At 42.0% G+C, this 18,845-nt stretch overlaps 2 protein-coding genes across 2 annotated transcripts; both read right to left on the bottom strand.

The window, feature by feature from the left end:
- Nucleotides 1–5,770: 5,770 nt before the first annotated feature.
- LOC112257410 lies at nucleotides 5,771–10,851 on the bottom strand. Its single transcript, XM_024430941.2, has 3 exons — nucleotides 10,701–10,851; nucleotides 10,127–10,271; nucleotides 5,771–9,439 (listed from the first exon to the last, which is right to left on the bottom strand). The coding sequence occupies exons 2-3, from the start codon at nucleotides 10,261–10,263 to the stop codon at nucleotides 6,172–6,174; spliced, it is 3,405 nt and encodes a 1,134-aa protein (XP_024286709.1). The 5' UTR covers nucleotides 10,264–10,271; nucleotides 10,701–10,851; the 3' UTR covers nucleotides 5,771–6,171.
- Nucleotides 10,852–13,822: 2,971 nt separating this feature from the next.
- LOC112257409 (hepatoma-derived growth factor-related protein 2) lies at nucleotides 13,823–18,376 on the bottom strand. The gene is made up of 3 exons (XM_024430940.1): nucleotides 18,327–18,376; nucleotides 17,526–17,688; nucleotides 13,823–17,212 (listed from the first exon to the last, which is right to left on the bottom strand). Exons 2-3 carry the CDS (start codon nucleotides 17,678–17,680, stop codon nucleotides 15,499–15,501), a joined length of 1,869 nt encoding a protein of 622 aa, XP_024286708.1. The 5' UTR covers nucleotides 17,681–17,688; nucleotides 18,327–18,376; the 3' UTR covers nucleotides 13,823–15,498.
- Nucleotides 18,377–18,845: the final 469 nt, after the last annotated feature.

Here is an 18,845-nt window from a genome sequence, read left to right as displayed (position 1 = left end):
GGTGCTCCGTGGGATGTTCAAAGTTTTGGATATTTTTTTATAACTCAATCCTGATCTGTACTTCTCCACAACTTTGTCCCTGACCTGTTTGGAGAGCTCCTTGGTCTTCATGGTGCCGCTTGCTTGGTGGTGCCCTTTTGCTTAGTGGTGTTGCAGGCTCTCAGGCCTTTCAGAACAAGTGTATATAGACTGAGATCATGTGACAGATCACATGACACGTAGATTGCACACAGGTGGACTTTATTTAACTAATTATGTGAATTCTCAAGGTAACTGGTTACACCAGATCTTATTTAGGGGCTTTATAGCAAAGGGGGTGAATATAAGTGCACACACCACTTTTCTGTTTTTTTTAAACAAGTCATTTTTTTCATTTTACTTCACCAATTTGGAATATTTTTGGATGTCCATTACATGAAATCCAAATAAAAATTAATTTAATTTACAGGTTCTAATGCAACAAAATAGGAAAATGCCAAGGGGGATGAATACTTTTGCAAGGCGCTGTATCTATCTATCTATCTAATATGTGTCTCTCTCTATCTAATCTCTCTTTCTCTATCTAATAAGTATTTTTCTCTATCTAATATCTCTCTCTCTCTATTCACCTACAATTCATCAGACACTGTTACTGTTATCATTTCAACCAGAACTCTGATGGTTGTGTAAACTCATTTATTTACTATAATTCATTTTAGGAAAAAAATAACAAATCTCATTCCTCAACCCTCATGAAATTACCTTGACTATGACTTTTTAATTGGCAGTGTAGGAATGGTATCAAAGAAAAATAATTGAAAACCGGGATCTCATATACGACATTCCATGTAATGTCATTTTAACCGTACTGAGATATTGCATTCTGTTAAAATGGAACCTTTGCCTATTCTATGAAAAAGCAATATGGTTTGGAGAGGTTTGTTTTGTTCTTTTTGCGTACTACCCTCTGTGCCTCCCTGGCCACTCTGTGCTATTCATAGCAGTGAACCACCGAGTGTAGGTGACTTACAGAACCTCTCATACCAGAAATCTAGACAAGCCTGAGAAAGCATTGGAAAGCAACAGGATTAGCTAACCGTTTATACCCTGTAATCCACTGTGAAGATATGGAAACGTGTGCAAACATTTTGAGATGTGGAATGGGAGCCTGGGAGCCTAACATTTGACAAGACCATTCTTAGCTGGATAGTGTTCATGTAATTAAGGCACAGGATCAAGGACATTCAGGTTTGCCATGGGCCTGGGAGTCAAATCTCTAAAATTTGTACTCTAACAAAAACGAACAGAAAGTGAGGTTTGGCAAGGCCATTCATAGCAGGAAATAGTTTGTTGACAGATGCACACTGCCGTGAATCATAATCACAAAGGAAACAAAGGAAAAATCACACCAATAAATCTGAAAGTCCTTGGCATTCTGCTTATGCTTGCTTGTATTCCTCTGGCTAATTATGTTAGCACAGGAGTGAAGGACTCCTGTGGAGAGAGCTGACTGGTGATTAGCCTCATTAACAAACAGCTCCTGTAGCTTCAGACCAGAGAGACAGAAAGACAAAACAGTCACGCTTATTATCAGTCTTCATATTGCTAGCTAGAGAGAGAGAGAGAGAGAGAGAGAGAGAGAGAGGGGGGGGAAGGAGAGAGAGAGAGAGAGAGGAAGGAAGGAAAGAGAGAGAAGAGGGAGAGAGAGAGCGAGAGAGGAAGGAGAGAGAGAGGGAGGGAAGAAGGAGAGATAGGGGAAGGAGAGAGAGTGTGAGAGAGAGAAAGAGGGAGAGAGAGAAGGAAGAAGGTAAGAGAGGGAAAGATTGTTTAAAATCATCACTAGAGAGACATTGTCCTTAATATGCTAATTCTAAACAAATTTATTGAAAGACAATAATATTCACAAACAAATGAGTGGAATGACTGCACCATTAAAAGGTAATGTAGAGCATGCTACAGCAAACAGCAAATACACACAGGCATAAGTGACACCAAAGTGGCACGGAGCCGTGGATACCTCCTCAGAGCCGTGGATACGTCCTCAGAGCCGTGGATACATCCTCAGAGCCATGGATACGTCCTCAGAGCCGTGGATACCTCCTCAGAGCCATGGATACGTCGTCAGAGACATGGATACATCCTCAGAACCGTGGATACTTCCTCAGAGCTGGAGATACCTCCTCAGAGCTGTGGATACATCCTCAGAGCCGTGGATACATCCTCAGAACCGTGGATATGTCCTCAGAGCTAGAGATACATCCTCAGAGCTGTAGCTACGTCCTCAGAGTGGTGGATACGTCCTCAGAGCCGTGGATATGTCCTCAGAGCCATGGATACATCCTCAGAGCCATAGATATGTCCTCAGAGCTGTGAGATATGTCCTCAGAGGTGGCTACATCCTCAGAGCCATGGCTACATCCTCAGAGCCATAGATATGTCCTCAGAGCTGGAGATATGTCCTCAGAGCTGGAGATATGTCCTCCGAGTGGTGGATACATCCTCAGAGCCATGGCTACATCCTCAGAGCCATGGACACGTCCTCAGGGCTGTGAATACATCCTCAGAGCTGTGGATACGTCCTCAGGGCCGTGGATACACCCTCAGAGCTGTGGATACCTCCTCAGAGCCGTGGATACATCCTCAGAGCCGTGGATACATCCTCAGAGCCGTGGATACATCCTCAGAACCGTGGATACTTCCTCAGAACCGTGGATACCTCCTCAGAGCCGTGGATACATCCTCAGAGCCGTGGATACATCCTCAGAACCATGGATACGTCCTCAGAGCTGGAGATACGTCCTCGGAGTGGTGGATACGTCCTCAGAGCCATGGATACGTCCTCAGAGCCGTGAGTACGTCCTCAGAGCCATGGCTACATGCTCAGAGCTGGAGATACGTCCTCAGAGCCGTAGCTACGTCCTCGGAGGGGTGGATACGTCCTCGGAGACGTGGATATGTCCTCAGAGCTAGAGATACATCCTCAGAGCCGTGGCTACGTCCTCAGAGCCATGGCTGCGTCCTCAGAGCTGGAGATACATCCTCAGAGCCGTGGCTACGTCCTCAGAGCCATGGCTACGTCCTCAGAGCCGTAGCTATGTCCTTGGAGTGGTGGATACGTCCTCAGAGACGTGGATATGTCCTCAGAGCTAGAGATACATCCTCAGAGCCATGGCTACGTCCTCAGAGCCATGGCTACGTCCTCAGAGCTATGGATATGTCCTCAGAGCTGGAGATATGTCCTCAGAGTGGTGGATACATCCTCAGAGCCATGGCTACATCCTCAGAGCAGGCAGCAGTCTTGTAACTTCTTCACTGTGCATCTGTGACTTAGAGATTGCTAATATTTCATTAGAGGTAGGTGAGAAAGAGAGTGGAGTAAGGCTTCATTTATCCTCTCTCTCACACCTTTTTCTCCCTCGCTCTCACTCTTTGTCACTCTCTCTCTCTCTCTCTCTCTCAGCCAGCTGGCGTACGTCTGGCCTGAACAGACCATTAGTCTCAGGTGAATGTTGGAGCATGCAGGGTTGCTGAAAGTTCACACCCCTTGCTAAGTGATAATTATTGCAACTTATCACTTCTTAGCACATCTTACACTCCCATTGGATCCTTCTCTCGTATGCAGGCTATATGACTGACGAATGGTTTTACTGTTAGTGACGTCATCAACATGATCACCCTTTTCATCATTGTTGTCATTATCATAATCCTCTTCTTCATCAGCATCATTTTCATGTGTGTCGTCTCTTAGCCCATACTGTAGGTTTTACTATTTGGTGTCCTCAAACTATCCCAAAGACAACTCTGAAGTTAATCTTAAAGCCTACTTCCCAATTCCCTCAAAACTTCAACAACAAAAATCTAAGTAATATACAATAGAGCCTTGTACGTCAAATTGAGATTTCAATTTGTCTCCCATTATGTTGCATGCCTTCAAGCATCTGCGACACAGGATATGGACTTCACAGGATGATTTCCCAGTTTTTCTCCCTTGAACTTTCGCTCCAGCCTCTTTATGCAGCCATCAGCAGTCTCTTCTTTTTGATGCCCTGCTCTGCTCGCTGTTCTGTGCATTTTACTGCGTGCATATGAAATCAAATGTGGCGTCTCTTCAAGTGAGCCTCCATAATCCCTAAGTGCATTATGGGAACACTGCAGTGAGACATGCAAAGTGACAGTGGTGGCTCTGAATATTGTACGCTTTATCTAGTTCCCCTCGGTGGCCTTCTTCCTCCTTCACTCTTCCAGATGTACTTAACCTATTTCCACCCCACAATCCTCCTGCATATGAATTCCATTACAGTTAGTTTAATGTTCAAGAGCACATCTTTTTAATTTTCAAAGTCATATTGCTGCTGATTTTATATTACCTGGTCTCATTTAAAAAGTTTTGGTAAGAAATGAAAAAGTGGAAATTGTGCGGAACAGAATGATGCAGATTTACCCATGAGGTATTACATATTACTTTGTAAAGTTTCAGAAGCTACTTTGTAAAGTTTCAGAAGCTGACTGTATAAATATTGTATTGCCTACTTGCAAGCATCCAGTTTAGAGCACAGTGTAACCCAAATAAAACTATGCAAATAAAATGAAGCCAAAAGTCCTATTTTGCCTGTAGAGACTGACACAATTGCAATACTGAGCACAAATGCATTTTATAATTTAGGAATGACATTTAATTTATTTGTTTGTAGACCTCAATCTGATTTTTCATAAACTCCATTTTCCCCTAATGTGCTTAGCTCATCCCATGCTTCAAACTTTTGATGATATTTCAATTTGCAAAGGCCATATTATGGTAAGAGGCAAATTAAACAACCATAATAAAACATTGATATTTGTGAAATAAAATGTTTCACTTTGTTGTTGAACTCCAGCCCATCAAGGTGAGGTTAAGAGCCATGGCCCAGAGTCGCCAAGGCACTAAAGTTTCTCTGTATTGATGGTTTGGTTTAGTTTGAAATCATGATTTGGGTAATCTTAACATGTTTGATATTACCCTCCTGTGGACGCTAAGGACTGGCTATTCCGTATTCCATTTATTTTAAACCTAGGGTGTCTCTGTGATCTATTTATGCATTGCGGTGGTGGAAAAAGTACCCAATTGTCATACATTAATAGAAAATGTAAAAAGTAATGTAGTGAAGTAAAAGTTGTCAAAAATAGAAATAGTAAAGTACAGATACCCCAAAAAACTACTTAAGTAGTACTTAAGTTATTTTTTACTTAGTGTAAGTTCTTTATACCACTGTGCACATGATTGGTTTTGTCATTATGCCCTGCTTTCCCATGGAACTACATATGACACATGTTCAATGTTCTCTCATGTTACATGAAGATGTGTTAAATAATAATAGCCTGGAACAGAAAAAGGTCAAAAGGTGAACACCAAAAGTTTGCCCAAATGCCAGATGAGCTGGTCCATCTTTAGCCCAGTGGTTCTGTCTAAATGGTTGCATTTGGACAGAATGTTGATTATTTCATTTTTTGTGTTAGAAATGCCTGTCCTGAATTCAGATCTGTCATGTGTGCTCCCTATCCGCCCTCTAGGTCACCAGGCTGCTCGTTATCGCGCCGGACTCACCTGGACTCCATCACCTCCTTGATTACCTGCCCTACATGCGTCACTCCCTTTGGTTCCTTTCCCAGGTGTCATTGTTTCTGTTCCAGTGTCATGTCTGTGCATGTTTCTTGTTATGTTGTGTTTATTTATTTAAACACTCACTCCCTGAACTTTCTTCCCAACTCTCAGCGCACATCGTTCAAAGATCCCCGTTCAGTCCTGGTGAACGGTCTGGCAATTTGAGAGAAACCTTCAACATTGATGTTACTTTAGCAATTAATATGATAATTAAATTATATTTATTAATCCCAGATGGATAAAGTGTTTGTCAATCAAGCATTAATTTAGTCACAAAGACAACCAGCAACAATAGAAGTAGCAACAACAGCAGGTAGAAAACAACAACATTTCAGTCAATAGAATAGAAGTAATTAGTTTAGGTTAGATTTAAAGTTTCCAAGAGCAAACTACGTGTTATACACTTCATCCACCCCAACCTCCTCCTTGCAGCAGATAATTCTGCTAGTCTCACTCCAATGTGTCCAGTAATAAGACATTTAACAAGTATGTATATTGACATGAAGTAAAAATAGTATAGGATCAAATACATATCTGATCATTTGACGTACATGTTATAATGTTCTACTGTATGTCTGTTCCTTCTTCGTGTTAGGATCCAGAGTGTCTGACTTGAGGTACTGCCAGGAGTTGCTCCATTCTGCCTGGGGCAGTTCAACCTCGTGGAGTTGCATGTGGTGTTTGGGGCTGTTGTGTATGAGAGGCTCTGTGCCCTGGTTAAGCTGATGTGGGTGATTTGGTTTTGAGAGTCTCCATGATCGTTTCCACCGGTCCAGTGATACTGAGTTGTTGGATTCTGGGGCGACAGATAACCTCCAAGACTCTGCCCAGTCCTCCAACTGCTGCTGGTGCTGCTTTGTCTTCCAAGATTCAGACCATTCATTCTGAGGCATGCTGTTTTCAGCATGATCAACACCCAGGCACTTGTAAGTCTTATGCTTATTGGACAAAAACACAAAATCATTTTGGGCTTTTGTGTTGTTTTTTGACAGATACGGACAATATATCTTCCAGGAACCATTCCATTCTCTCTGTTGTTTTTCACCTTCACTTTCTGCAGTTGACACTTTCCAAGACTGGTGCCAGTCTGAGAAAGGTGTGTTAATCTTGTGGAACTGGAGATGCAGTGGCACATCAGGCATATCTATCTCTGATTCAATTTCTTCGGGCTCTGCCTGGGACGGAGGTTGATTTTTCAAAGATTTCCAGGACTCTACCCCTTCTGGTGAGGCCGTAATGTTTTCATCAAGCTGGGAGATCAACAGATCCTTGAACAGCTTGTGTTTTAGTGATACAGGGAGATACTGCCGATTCTGGGAGTCTATAGAGGCCTTGTAGGAGTGATGTTCATGACAAGAACTCCAGGACTCCTGCCAATCCTTCAGATATGGATTGTTGTTTTGAACATTGTTACCTGCGACCTTCCAAGATTCTGTCCAACCTGGCAAGAAGCCATTGGGCTGTACTCTTTCTGTAATCATCTTGTTCTCAGTATGCTGCTTGTGTAAAGGCTTGAGTGTCTTCCATGCATCCTCCCACTCCGTAAGGTTTACTTTGTTATCCAAACGCTTAGCATTCAGTAGTTTGTTGCTTTGTTCCCAGCTGTGCGCTGGCCATCCCTGCTGCCAGGATGTTGTTTGTGTGTGCAGTAAGCGACTGAATAGCAGTGGTCGACACTTGAAGGGCTTTGCCCATTCATTGAAAGGTAGGTTTCTGTCCTGCTTAAACGCCCTCCACCATTTTTTTCCAGATGGGACTGACTTCTGTGGGGGCTTCAGGATTTTCCAGGAATCACCCCAGATTGCCTGGTTAAGATTGTATTTGTAAGGCTGAGGATGTGATGGTGTACTGGCTTTCAGCATCTCCTCCTCTGGTTTTGGGGCTAGGGGCTGTGCCGTCTTGCGTGAGGTGGGGCTCTCATCCTCTGGCTTGAACCTCCATGAGTCTGCCCAATCATTCAAAGGAATCTCTATTAGATGTGACAAATGTTTAGAGGAGTCAGAATGGCCATCTTTTTCCTCCTCCTCCTCCTCCTCCTGTGTCGTAGTGTATTGGGTAGGCTTGATGGTCTTCCAGCATTCAGACCATTCATTCTGGACCATACAGTCAACACTCAAAACACATTCAGTCTTATGCCTTGAGAAAAATACAACATCCCTTTGGGGTTTTAAGTCATTTCTATTTAGGTTCGTCCAAGATATCTTCCAGGAATCCGCCCATTCTGTTGAAGGATGTTGTTCATCGTTACCTGCTACAGCTTGTGCAGTTGACACTTTCCAAGACTCATGCCAGTTTGAGAAAGGTGTGTTAAGCTTGTAGAACTGAAGATGCAGTGGGACATGGGACATTTCCAACTCTGATTCAGTTTCTTCTGAATCTGACTGGGACTGAGGATAAGGTTTCACAGATTTCCAGGACACAATCCACTCGTATGAAGAAGGGATTTCCTCATCAAGCTGGGAGCTCAACAGCTCATTGGTCAGCAAGCATTTTGACATCATCATAGCATGATGGCAATACTGGAAGTCCATAAAGGACTTGCAACAGTGGTGTTCTTGGCACAAACTCCAGGACTCATGCCAATCCTTCCAATATGGATTGCTGTTTTGTTTCCAAGATTCTTTCCAACCTGGCAAGAAAGTATGTTGGGGAGGCATGGGGGTCTTCCAGGATTTAGACCATTCACTCTGAGGCATGCTGTCAACACCCCAGAACATTTGGGTCTTGTACTTATTTGAGAAAAACACAACATCTCTTTGGGCATTTGTGTCATTTTGATGCTGACTACATATCTTCCAGGAACCTTTCCATCCATCTTCAATTGCTTCATTATTTGCAGTTGACACTTTCCAAGACTCGTGCCAGTTTGAGAAAGGTGTGTTAAGCTTGTGGAACTGGAAATGCAGTGGCACATGGGACATTTCTACCTTTAATTCAGTCCCTTTGGGCTCTGACTGGGACTCTTGGTACTGGGGCTGAGATTTCACAGATTTCCAGGACTCTATCCAATCTGATGACGATGGGATATCCTCATCAAGCTGAGAGATCAACAACTCATCGGACAACACATGTTTTGACATCAACTGGGAGTCTATGGGGGCCTTGTACCAGTGGTATTCTTGGCACAAACTCCAGGACTCGTGCCAATCCCTCAGATATCGGCCACTGTTTTGGACATTTTCACCTGCGACCTTCCAAGATTCTGTCCAGCCTGGGAAGAAGGCTTTGAGCTGTACTGTTTCTGTAATCATCTGGTTCTCAATGTGTTGCTTGGATAAAGATGTGGATGTCTTCCAAGCGTCCTCCCACCCTAGAAGGTTTACTCCGACATCCAAAGGCTTAGCTTTCAATAGTTTGTTGCTTTGTTCCCAGCTGAACACTGGCCATCCTCGCTGCCACCACTCTGTTTGCTGGTGAAGGATGAAACTGAATAACAGTGGTCGACACTTGAAGGGCCTTGCCCATTCGCTGAGAGGTAGGTATCTATCTGGCTTCAAATCCCTCCACCATTTTTCCTCAGGTTGGACTTCCTGCTCTGGGGGCTTCAGGCTCTTCCATGAGTCATCCCAGCCTCCGGCTGGTTTGAGAACTTGGGGCTTTGCCCTCTTGAGTGGTTTCTTTTTGGGTGGTGGGGATGGAGCAGGTTTGGGAATCTTTGGTGGTGGTACCACCTTAAATATGGCTCTTTCGATGTCAGCATCAATGTCTGGGATCACCGCAACCTTTCTGAAGTCAGATATGTTACTGCCCTTTCCTTTCTTCTCCGCTGCCGTAGGAGTTCCATTTGTGTTCGCCAGGCGAGACTGCCACTTTTTGTAAAGCCTGTGGAAGACAGCACCACAGCAGGGTACATTTTTAAAATAATAACACAATAATATTAAACTGCCCTTATACTGTAGGTTGTTATTCAATAGTCACTTTTTAAAAACAATCAAATCGCTTTTTTTTATCAAATCCAGCATGAACTGTTGTAATGCATTGCAGTGTATTACATATTAAACTGGTTGGTTCGAACCCTGAATGCTGATTGGCTGACAGCCGTGGTACATCAGACCGTATATTAATGGGTATGGGTATGACAAAACGTTTATTTATACTGCTCGAATTACGTTGGTATGCAGTGTATAATAGCAATCAGGCACCTCAGAGGTTTGCGGTAAATGGCCAATATACCACAGCTAAGGCCTATATCCAGGCACTCCACGTTGCGTCTTGCTTAAGAACAGCCCTTAGTCGTGGTATATTGGCCATATACCACACCCCCTCAGGCCTTATTGCACACGCATTGTCAAGGTGTTATGACTGACAAAGCTGTTCCTATAGGTCCCTGGGCATTCAAAGATTGACATGCTTTAAGAGTGGATAAGGATATGATGCCACACATTCTTGAGAAATATGCATTTGAATCCAAACCATGAATATAGTCGATGTACTTTGAAGTGATAGTTCACTTTTTGGAAGAAAATTAATTTTGAGAAAGGTTCATGTGAGTCGTATGTTCAGTCTTACCCATTCAAGGCACTCTTTCCTTGTCTCTCCTTTTCCAGTTGTCCCTTCTGACTGAACTGCTTAGCTCTGTTCTCCCATTGGTTCCTGAGGTGGAAGTTGTCGTACACTGTCCCTTTATCCCTGTCTGACAACATCATGCCACCTCCTGACAGGAAAACACATTGCGTGTATAACACCATTTTAGTGTAGCCCAGACACTGGTATGAATGAATGAATTACATAAATATTAAGGCTCGTATAAGTTCAAGAGTATAAGAGTCCAGGTTCAAGATTCATTTGCACCCCCAAAAAAGGCATGTCTACCCAGTGCAAACAATAATACAGGAATAAAAAAAAACTACCATTTTAAAGCTCTAAATGTATCAAATATGTTTTTACAGTCAAAGTGCAGTGTAAAAGCCCATGTAAGTGCCCATAAAAGATGCAGCTATTTTTGGGAGAGCAACAGCTGTTCCATGGACACCATAAACAGCCACTAAGGCTAATACAAGCTAGCTAGTTGGAATAACACAAAATAACTGGTTTTGAATTTCACTAACTTTATGATCCAAAACAAAGACTAGCTAGCTCTTACTTCTTGGCCAGGGCTCCTGTGAAAATAGATTATTTTCCCAATGTCACTGGTCTGGATAAAGAACGATAGATATATAAATCTTCCTCCCTTGCTCCATTACTGTGTGTACAGCGCACGATTTCTTGTCTGTGTGACTTGCCAAACTGACTCACTCCCTGTGCTATAATTGGCTGAGAAACTGAAGCTTCAGTCATGGGATGAATCCAATCCCAGGTTGTGGTATATACTGTAGATTCATTACGAAGACACAGTTCCACTGAAAGAGGAGACAAGTGAAATATCATAAGGCCATGCCATGAGTTCTATGTAGCCTATGATGCTGAAGAAAAAGGATATTTCAAAATTCAGGAGAAGTCAAATTGAATGTATTTGTTTAAATAATAACCTCAATCTCACTTCCATTATTTTCCCTAATATTCTTAGCTCTTCCCATGCTACAAACTGGTATTGTAATTCAATTTGCAAAAGCATTGATTTCAGGGGCCTTAAATAACCACAATACTGATATTTGTAGAGTAAACTCATTCTGTAATCCACTATATGTTATAAAATCAATGTCTCTTGGATAAAAATGGCTTATATGTCTCTGTGTCAGGTCTGGATGGCTCTGTGCTCTATTTAAACCACGGTGACTAATCTATTTTTACAGGATTGGATGCTTTTGTCATGCAGTCACTATGACAAGTGCTCACTACTTATGCTGGGTTCCCTAAAACACTCCAACTTTGAGTCCATGTGGTGTGCTGTTCATGGGAGAAGTGGCCCAGTAGACATTCTTGGAATTCATATCCCAGTGAACAACCGTCAGAACTTTCAGGACAAATTTGCCAAACAAGGCATACATTTTTCAATTGATGTTAATACATGCTGTCTTGTCTAAAGTCTCTTCCATAGGTTTTTTTTTCCCAAACGTTATGATCAAAAGAATATTCACATTTGTTCCATATAATTTGAGAGTATATGTATGATTATGTAAATTATACATATAGATAGCTGCTCCTGCTGACTACACCATAACATGTGATTATTTTGTTTTAAAAAGGTAGCATAGAGGGAAGGTCCTCAAGCCCCCAAAAAATTAAGAATAGAGCAGTGAAAAAAACACACTTGAAATTAGTACTGAATCACAGAAAGCGCACTACACAGTAGTATCACAAAATGGATTTATTGAATTATTAACAAATATTTAAAGTGCAACTGAGCGCCAGAACCCACTTCTCTGGTTGAAAATGAACTGTGGCATCGATTTCAGTCAGAAACATTTATTCCAGTACCAAAATTTACCAAATCTGTACGTAGGATAATTGGTCATCAAGTTAATATATATGCCAAAACAGAGTTGTGAGATTTGTGTAACGGAGGATGTCAAAACTTAACATGAGGGTTGGGTTGTGATTTAAATCCTGCCCCCTTTGGCTCACTGCATGGCAGTCTAATCACGACTGGCAGTAATCAAATCCTCCGGATAACAGCTGCCCAGTGTGCTGCAGTTCACGCTATCCAGTCACTCACCAGGATCAAACTTACCCACCCATTTATTTACAGACAGCCGAACTAACCATTAGCACACAACACCTTGGACTTGTTTAGACAATACAGTGGGGCAAAAAAGTATTTAGTCAGCCACCAATTGTGCAAGTTCTCCCACTTAAAAAGATGAGCCCTGTAATTTATCATAGGTACACTTCAACAATGACAGACAAGATGAGAAAAAAAAAAATTCCAGAAAATTACATTGTAGGATTTTTAATGAATTTATTTGCAAATTATGGTGGGAAATAAGTATTTGGTCAATAACAAAAGTCAATACTTTGTTAAATACCCTTTGTTGGCAATGACACTGGTCAAACGTTCTGTAAGTCTTCACAAGGTTTTCACATACTGTTGCTGGTATTTTGGCCCATTACTCCATGCAGATCTCCTCTAAAGCATTGATGTTTTGGGGCTGTTGCTGGGCAACACGGACTTAACTCCCTCCAAAGATTTATGGGGTTGAGATCTGCAGACTGGCTAGGCCACTCCAGGACCTTGAAATGCTTCTTATGAAGCCACTCCTTCGTTGCCCGGGCGGTGTGTTTGGGATCATTGTCATGCTGAAAGACCCAGCCACATTTCATCTTCAATGCCCTTGCTGATGGTAGGCTTTGTTACTTGGTCCCAGCTCTCTGCAGGTCATTCACTAGGTCCCCCTGTGTGGTTCTGGGATTTTTACTCACCGTTACTGTATCATTTTGATCCCACGGTGTGAGATCTTGCGTGGATCCCCAGATCGAGGGAGATTATCAGTGGTCTTGTATGTCTTCCATTTCCTACTAATTGCTCCCACAGTTGATTTCCTCAAACCAAGCTGCTTACCTATTGCAGAGTCAGTCTTCCCAGCCTGGTGCAGGTCTACAAATTTGGTTTCTGGTGTCCTTTGACAGCGCTTGGGTCTTGGCCATAGTGGAGTTTGGAGTGTGACTGTTTGAGGTTGTGGACAGGTGTCTTTCATACTGATAACAAGTTCAAACAGGTGCCATTAATACAGGTAACAAGTGGAGGACAGAGGAGCCTCTTAAAAAAGAAGTTACAGGTCTGTGAGAGACAGATATCTTGCTTGTAGGTGACCAAATACTTATTTTCCACCATAATTTGCAAATAAATTAATTTTAAAGAAATCCTACAATGTGATTTTCTGGATTTGTTCATTTTGTCTGTCATAGTTGAAGAGTACCTATGATGAAAATTACAGGCCTCTCATCTTTTTAAGTGGGAGAACTTGCACAATTGGTGGCTGACTAAATACTTTTTTACCCGACTGTATATACACACGTTTAAGATAGTCACAAATGTTATTTTGAAAGAATATACATGTTTGTTTTTTGAAACAGCATTGGCTTTCAAACATCCTCACATTTGTGAGCGAACATTAACATCAAACAATTTTCATTAAAGAAAGCTACATCTAGAATGCAGGAAATCCAGTACGCTCGAGGCTTCCCTGACCAATCACGTTGACATGCTGCATCGCACAGTTGATAAGCCAGTCGGTACGGTGGCTGAAGAGGTACAAAAACACCCACATTGAACCACAACTCCAAGACACAAATCTAATTTCTTAATGAGTAACGAAAAATCCCAGGTGGAGTCGACAAGTTCAGCCCCTCTTTAATGTTATTACAAGCAATATTTAGTTATTTCAAGGTTACAGTTGTGTGTCTAGTACAACAGGGAATTCATGTAAGACTTCAGTGTTTAAATGCAATATTCAATTAAGGCTAGTAAAAGTCTCAAAGCACAGCAACTAGACAGGTTGGTTGTTTCGCAACAAGCACTATGGAGCAAAACAAACAGTTGGCATAGATTGAATAAATATAATTGACATGTTGTCAATGTTTATTGAAAACATACAGTTACACAATGAGCACTTGTCTCATATACATTGCTATTGTTGGTTTGCTAGCCAGCAAATTTGCCATATTAGCATTGACATGAAATCAGTCAAAACACCTTAACAAGACACATATCAAGAACAATATGAAACTAGTCACTTACGATTCCCCACAGGCAGTTTGTCATTGTTGGAAGCTGTCTGGCCATCCAGAAATCACCATTGAAACATACGAATCATTTGTGACGTTATCAGCTAACCCATCTATAGTGCACGCACAGCAAACTGTATTAAGTGTAACAAAAAATGCATTCATCACTCTCAAAAATGTCTGAAAGACTTTAAAGTGCTACATGCATGGAATAGCCAAGCCCACAAACACACAAAAAAAACAAGAATTACCTTTGCTGACTGTCTCCAAGTCCTCACAGACACTGATCCGACAAGATGTACTCAGAATTTCACAATAAACACAGAGCCTAGATATAATTATTTTCAACTGTGATTGGGAGTTCAGTCCATAGGCTAGAGCTAGTCTGGGGACTTGGAGGTAGCAGCGGCTCTTTTTTCCTCTTCCTGGTTGGCAGGAAATGCAGCCATTTTAAGATAACAGGAGGAGACGCATGCTCCGCAGTCACACCTGCAATCAATTAAGACAAAACACAAAGAATCAGTTCGAACAGACCAATAGGAGGCATGTAACATGACTATGTTAATTAACTCAACAATATCAGCTACACCCTGTCACATCCTTGCCCACTTAAAATGAAAAGGTGTCCCACATTTGCTAATATCAAACACTACATATCTGAAAAGGAAGCTTCTTCAGGTTTCTTGAAGTCAACTAGTGCAGCTCTGTCAGTTTGGGTCATGATGGGAGTAGGAACTGCCTACAGTCAGAGACAGAGGAGGAAGCGAAACATCTCACTCCTTCATTTTTTCTGGTTCATGTACAGTACAGTCAATTGACTAATTTTACCAGACCCGAGAGCCACTCCTTAATAATTAGACCGGAACTGTGACCATTTTCTTCAATGGTAAACGGCCTGAATAAGACTTCTTCATTTATCCACCATCTTTTCTAAAGTTTATTTGCTGACAAAAACATTACCCAAGGGCCCTCAGCCCACAATCTCCCCCAGCCTAATCCCATCTGCATACATACACTTTACAAAATCCTTGCCATAACATCTTGCTTTTTACCAGCCTTATTTTCCTTCCCTTTACTTTCCTCTCCTTTCCTTTCCTCGCATGTCCCATCACATACTGTTAACAGTTTTCTTTGAGTTTGGTCTTTAAAAAGTTACTTTAAGTTAATTAGGTTATAATGCATGGTTGTCATCGTTTTCATGTCTTAACCTAAATGTGTTGTGTTGTTTATTTGTTTGCAATGTTTGCTTGCTTCATGGCTGTCATGGTAATTAAGTCCTATTGTCCCCAGTCCGTATTGTGTCCAAGAAAACAAAGAAACAAAAACAAAAAACAAAACAAAAAAAGCCCTCCGCCCCTTTTCCTTAGATGGGAAAAAAGTTGTTTTGACATCTGGGAGTCCATAGAAACCTTCCACCAGCGATGTTCTTGGCAGAAACTCCACGAGTCACGCCAATCCTTCAGACTTGGAGGATTATTTTGAACATTGTCACCAGAGAGCCTCCTTGCCTCTCTCCAACCTGTCAAGGCTTTGGGCTTTACTGTCTCTGTAACCGTCAAGTCTGCAGTGTGCTGCTTGGCTAAAGGTTTGGGCGTCTTCCAAGCATCCCCCCATTCTGTAAGATTTACATTGTCATCCAAAGGCTTAGTATTCAGTCGTTTATCACTTTGTTCCTCTGTGAACTCTGACCATTCCTGCTCCCAAGCCTCCAGAGATACTTGTTCTTTAATGTTCAACAACAGTGGTTGAGTCCTCCAGGCTTCTGACCATTTATTGACATCAAGTATGTCCGATGAAGCCTGAGTTTTTTGGGGGGCATCAAATTGCGATTTCTTGGGTGGTTCATGTGTCTTTGTGGGTGGTGTGGGTGGAGGTACCACCTTAGCATGGACTCCAAACCTGGCCTCCAAACTTGGCCTCCAAACCTGGTCTCCAAACCTGGTCTCCAAATGTGCTGCTTCAATGTCAGCATCATTATCAAGGCTCATCACAATTTTTCTGGAGTCAGACATGTCATCGCCCGTCCCTGTCTTAACAGTTTCTGCAATCATCTGATTCTCTGTGTGCTGCTTGAGTGAAGGCTTGGACGTCCTACAAACTTTCTTCCACCATGGAAGATTTACTGTGTCATCCTGAGGAGGTGACGGTTTTATGGCAAGCAGCTTCTTCTCCTTGGGTTGTGGGGCTGGGGGCTTTGCGCTCTTGGGTGCGGAGGGCTTATTTTCCTCAGAGCTCTCCTTCCTCAGCTGAAGGAGTGGTTCATGTTTTTTCTTATGAGTTGGTGGCTCAGATTTCTGTATAGTTGATGGAGGTGCCACTTTAGACCTGAAGTTAGACATGTCCCTGCTCTTTCCTTTCTTCTCCACTGCCGTAGATGTTCTATTTCTGCTGATTGCCAAGCGATTCTGCCACTCTCTGAAAGCCTTTACTTTTTCTGTAATGCCCCTGTTTTCTGTGTGCTGCTTGGGTAAAGGCCTGGACATCTTCCAAGAATCCTTCCACTCTTTAAGGTCAACTTTGTCATCCAAAGGTTTAACTTTCAGTAGTTTGTTGCTTTTTTCCCGGCTGAACGTTGGCCATCCCCGCTGCCAGGACATTGTTTGGTCGTAAAGGATTCTACTGAACTGCAGTGGTCGACACTTAAAGGGCTTTGACCATTCACTTGGACCATTCGGTAGTTCTCTATCCCTAATCCCCCTCCACCATTTTCCCTCAGATCGTCTTTGTAAGTCTTTGTATGAGAGAATGACTTTGGGCAGAGGAGGAGGTGATGGTTTAGGTGGGGTGGGCTTCTTCTCCACTGGCTTGGGGATCTCTATCTTCACCCGTCGTGGTGATTTCTTGGGAGTGGGTGGGGGTGGAGGTGGGGGCGGGGCTGCGTCTAGTGGAGGATCAAGCTTAAACCGTTTCAGTAGAGGACAATACACCATATTTCTGCCCTTTCCTTTCTTCTCCAATGCCATCAGTCGAATGTGCCGCTCTTTAATAAGCCTACGGATGAACACACAGAACCATAGCGAATTAGAAAAAAAACAACACCATACCATTATTGAGGAGATGATCAAGAATAGAGTTGAGGATGGGGAGAAAATTAGAGACAGACCACAAAACAGACCAGACCTCAACAACCCCCATGTATGTATGTATGTATGTATGTATGTATGTATGTATGTATGTATGTATGTATGTATGTATGTATGTATGTATGTATGTGTGTGGGTGTGTGTGTGTGTGTGCGCTTCTGTCTGTCTGTCTGTCTGTCTGTCTGTCTGTCTGTGTATTACATTTGTTTTGTGATTTTTACCGATTCAGGTCTCTATTTTCCTGCCCCTCCTTCTCCTGCTGTCCCTTCTCACTGATCTTCTGGGCTCTGTTCTCCCAAGGGTCTCGAAGCTGGCAGGGGTCGAACGCGATTCCTTTACCAAACACAGCCCTTTTATCCCTGTCTGACGACATCATGCCACCTCCTGACAGAAAAAAACACATAGCATGCATGACAGCATGTTAGTATTGTCCAGACACTGGCATTCATTTATTGCAGATCTGGGTTGAGTGTAGTTTTAAAGGCCCAATGCAGCCATTTTTATGTCAATATCAAATCATTTCTGGGTAAAAATGAAGTACCTTACTGTGATTGTTTTCAATCAAAATGGTCAAAAAACAAAATTGCTTCTTAGCAAAGAGCAATGCCTAACTATTATTTGGCAATAGTTTTAAATTTATCATCAAATATGTTGGACTCATTGACAGAAGCTGTATTTTCCAATAAACTATGATGTACAATCATTTCTGGCACAGGTCTGATTTATTGATATGCATGCAAGCCACTCTCCAGAATAAGTGTCCATATCTACAGCAGCTATTTTGGTAGAGCAACAACAGCTGTTCCTTGAACACCCTAAATAGCCACTGAGGCTAACACACTATCTAGCTAGCTAGTACAGAAAAACAGGCCTTATCTACTTTACAGACTTTATAATCCATTACACAGACTATCTAGCCTTTACTTCTTAGCTAGGGCTCCCATAAAACAGAGATTTATATCTCAATGGGACTATTGTTCATAACTGAATGATAAATAAATAAATAAATACAATGTCCCTACCTTGCTCCTTCACTGTGAGTGGGAACGGTGTTTGTGCTTGTCTTAGACCCGCCCCCAATGCTTCGATTGGCTAAGAAACTCACTGGCATTTGGGCTGAATCAAATTATGGATTACGCCTTTAAGATTTAAATACAAGCATTTCCACATTATTTTAAAATATCCATAACACACCATAAATTCCATGCAGTTTATAACACTGAGTTTAAGGGTAATCTGAGTCCTCAGCCACATTTTCCTCAAATGGTTTATGGTCTTCCCACGCTACTTGAGTTCAGAAATTTCAGAGAGAGATCAAATTAAATAACCTCATTGTCAATCGTAGAGTAAAATGTATATTTTTCTTGTGGAACTTTAATACTATAGTCCACTATTACATTTAACCTGACTTAACTTTAAATCAGAGATAATACATGATAGTGTTTAGTCTTTCATTGTTTTTACATCTTGACTTTGTTTTTTGCGTGTAAATCTCTATTAATTTTTTTTTATTGCTATATTTACATTTTAAAATTGATCCC

Source organism: Oncorhynchus tshawytscha, linkage group LG09 (assembly GCF_018296145.1).
Source record: "Oncorhynchus tshawytscha isolate Ot180627B linkage group LG09, Otsh_v2.0, whole genome shotgun sequence".
Taxonomy (NCBI): Eukaryota; Metazoa; Chordata; class Actinopteri; order Salmoniformes; family Salmonidae; genus Oncorhynchus; species Oncorhynchus tshawytscha.
Note: the sequence above shows the minus strand (reverse complement) of the source record. Positions and strands in the feature narration are given on the sequence as shown.

Bases quoted from the DNA above. Each gene is read 5' to 3' on its own strand.
- LOC112257410 (XM_024430941.2), bottom strand. From the start codon at position 10,263: ATGATGTTGTCAGACAGGGATAAAGGGACAGTGTACGACAACTTCCAC. The intron at 9,440-10,126 runs GTAAGACTGAAC...TGTCTTCCACAG, and splicing joins GGAAAGAGTGCCTTGAATGG to GCTTTACAAAAAGTGGCAGT.
- LOC112257409 (XM_024430940.1), bottom strand. From the start codon at position 17,680: ATGATGTCGTCAGACAGGGATAAAAGGGCTGTGTTTGGTAAAGGAATC. The intron at 17,213-17,525 runs GTAAAAATCACA...GTTCATCCGTAG, and splicing joins GAAAATAGAGACCTGAATCG to GCTTATTAAAGAGCGGCACA.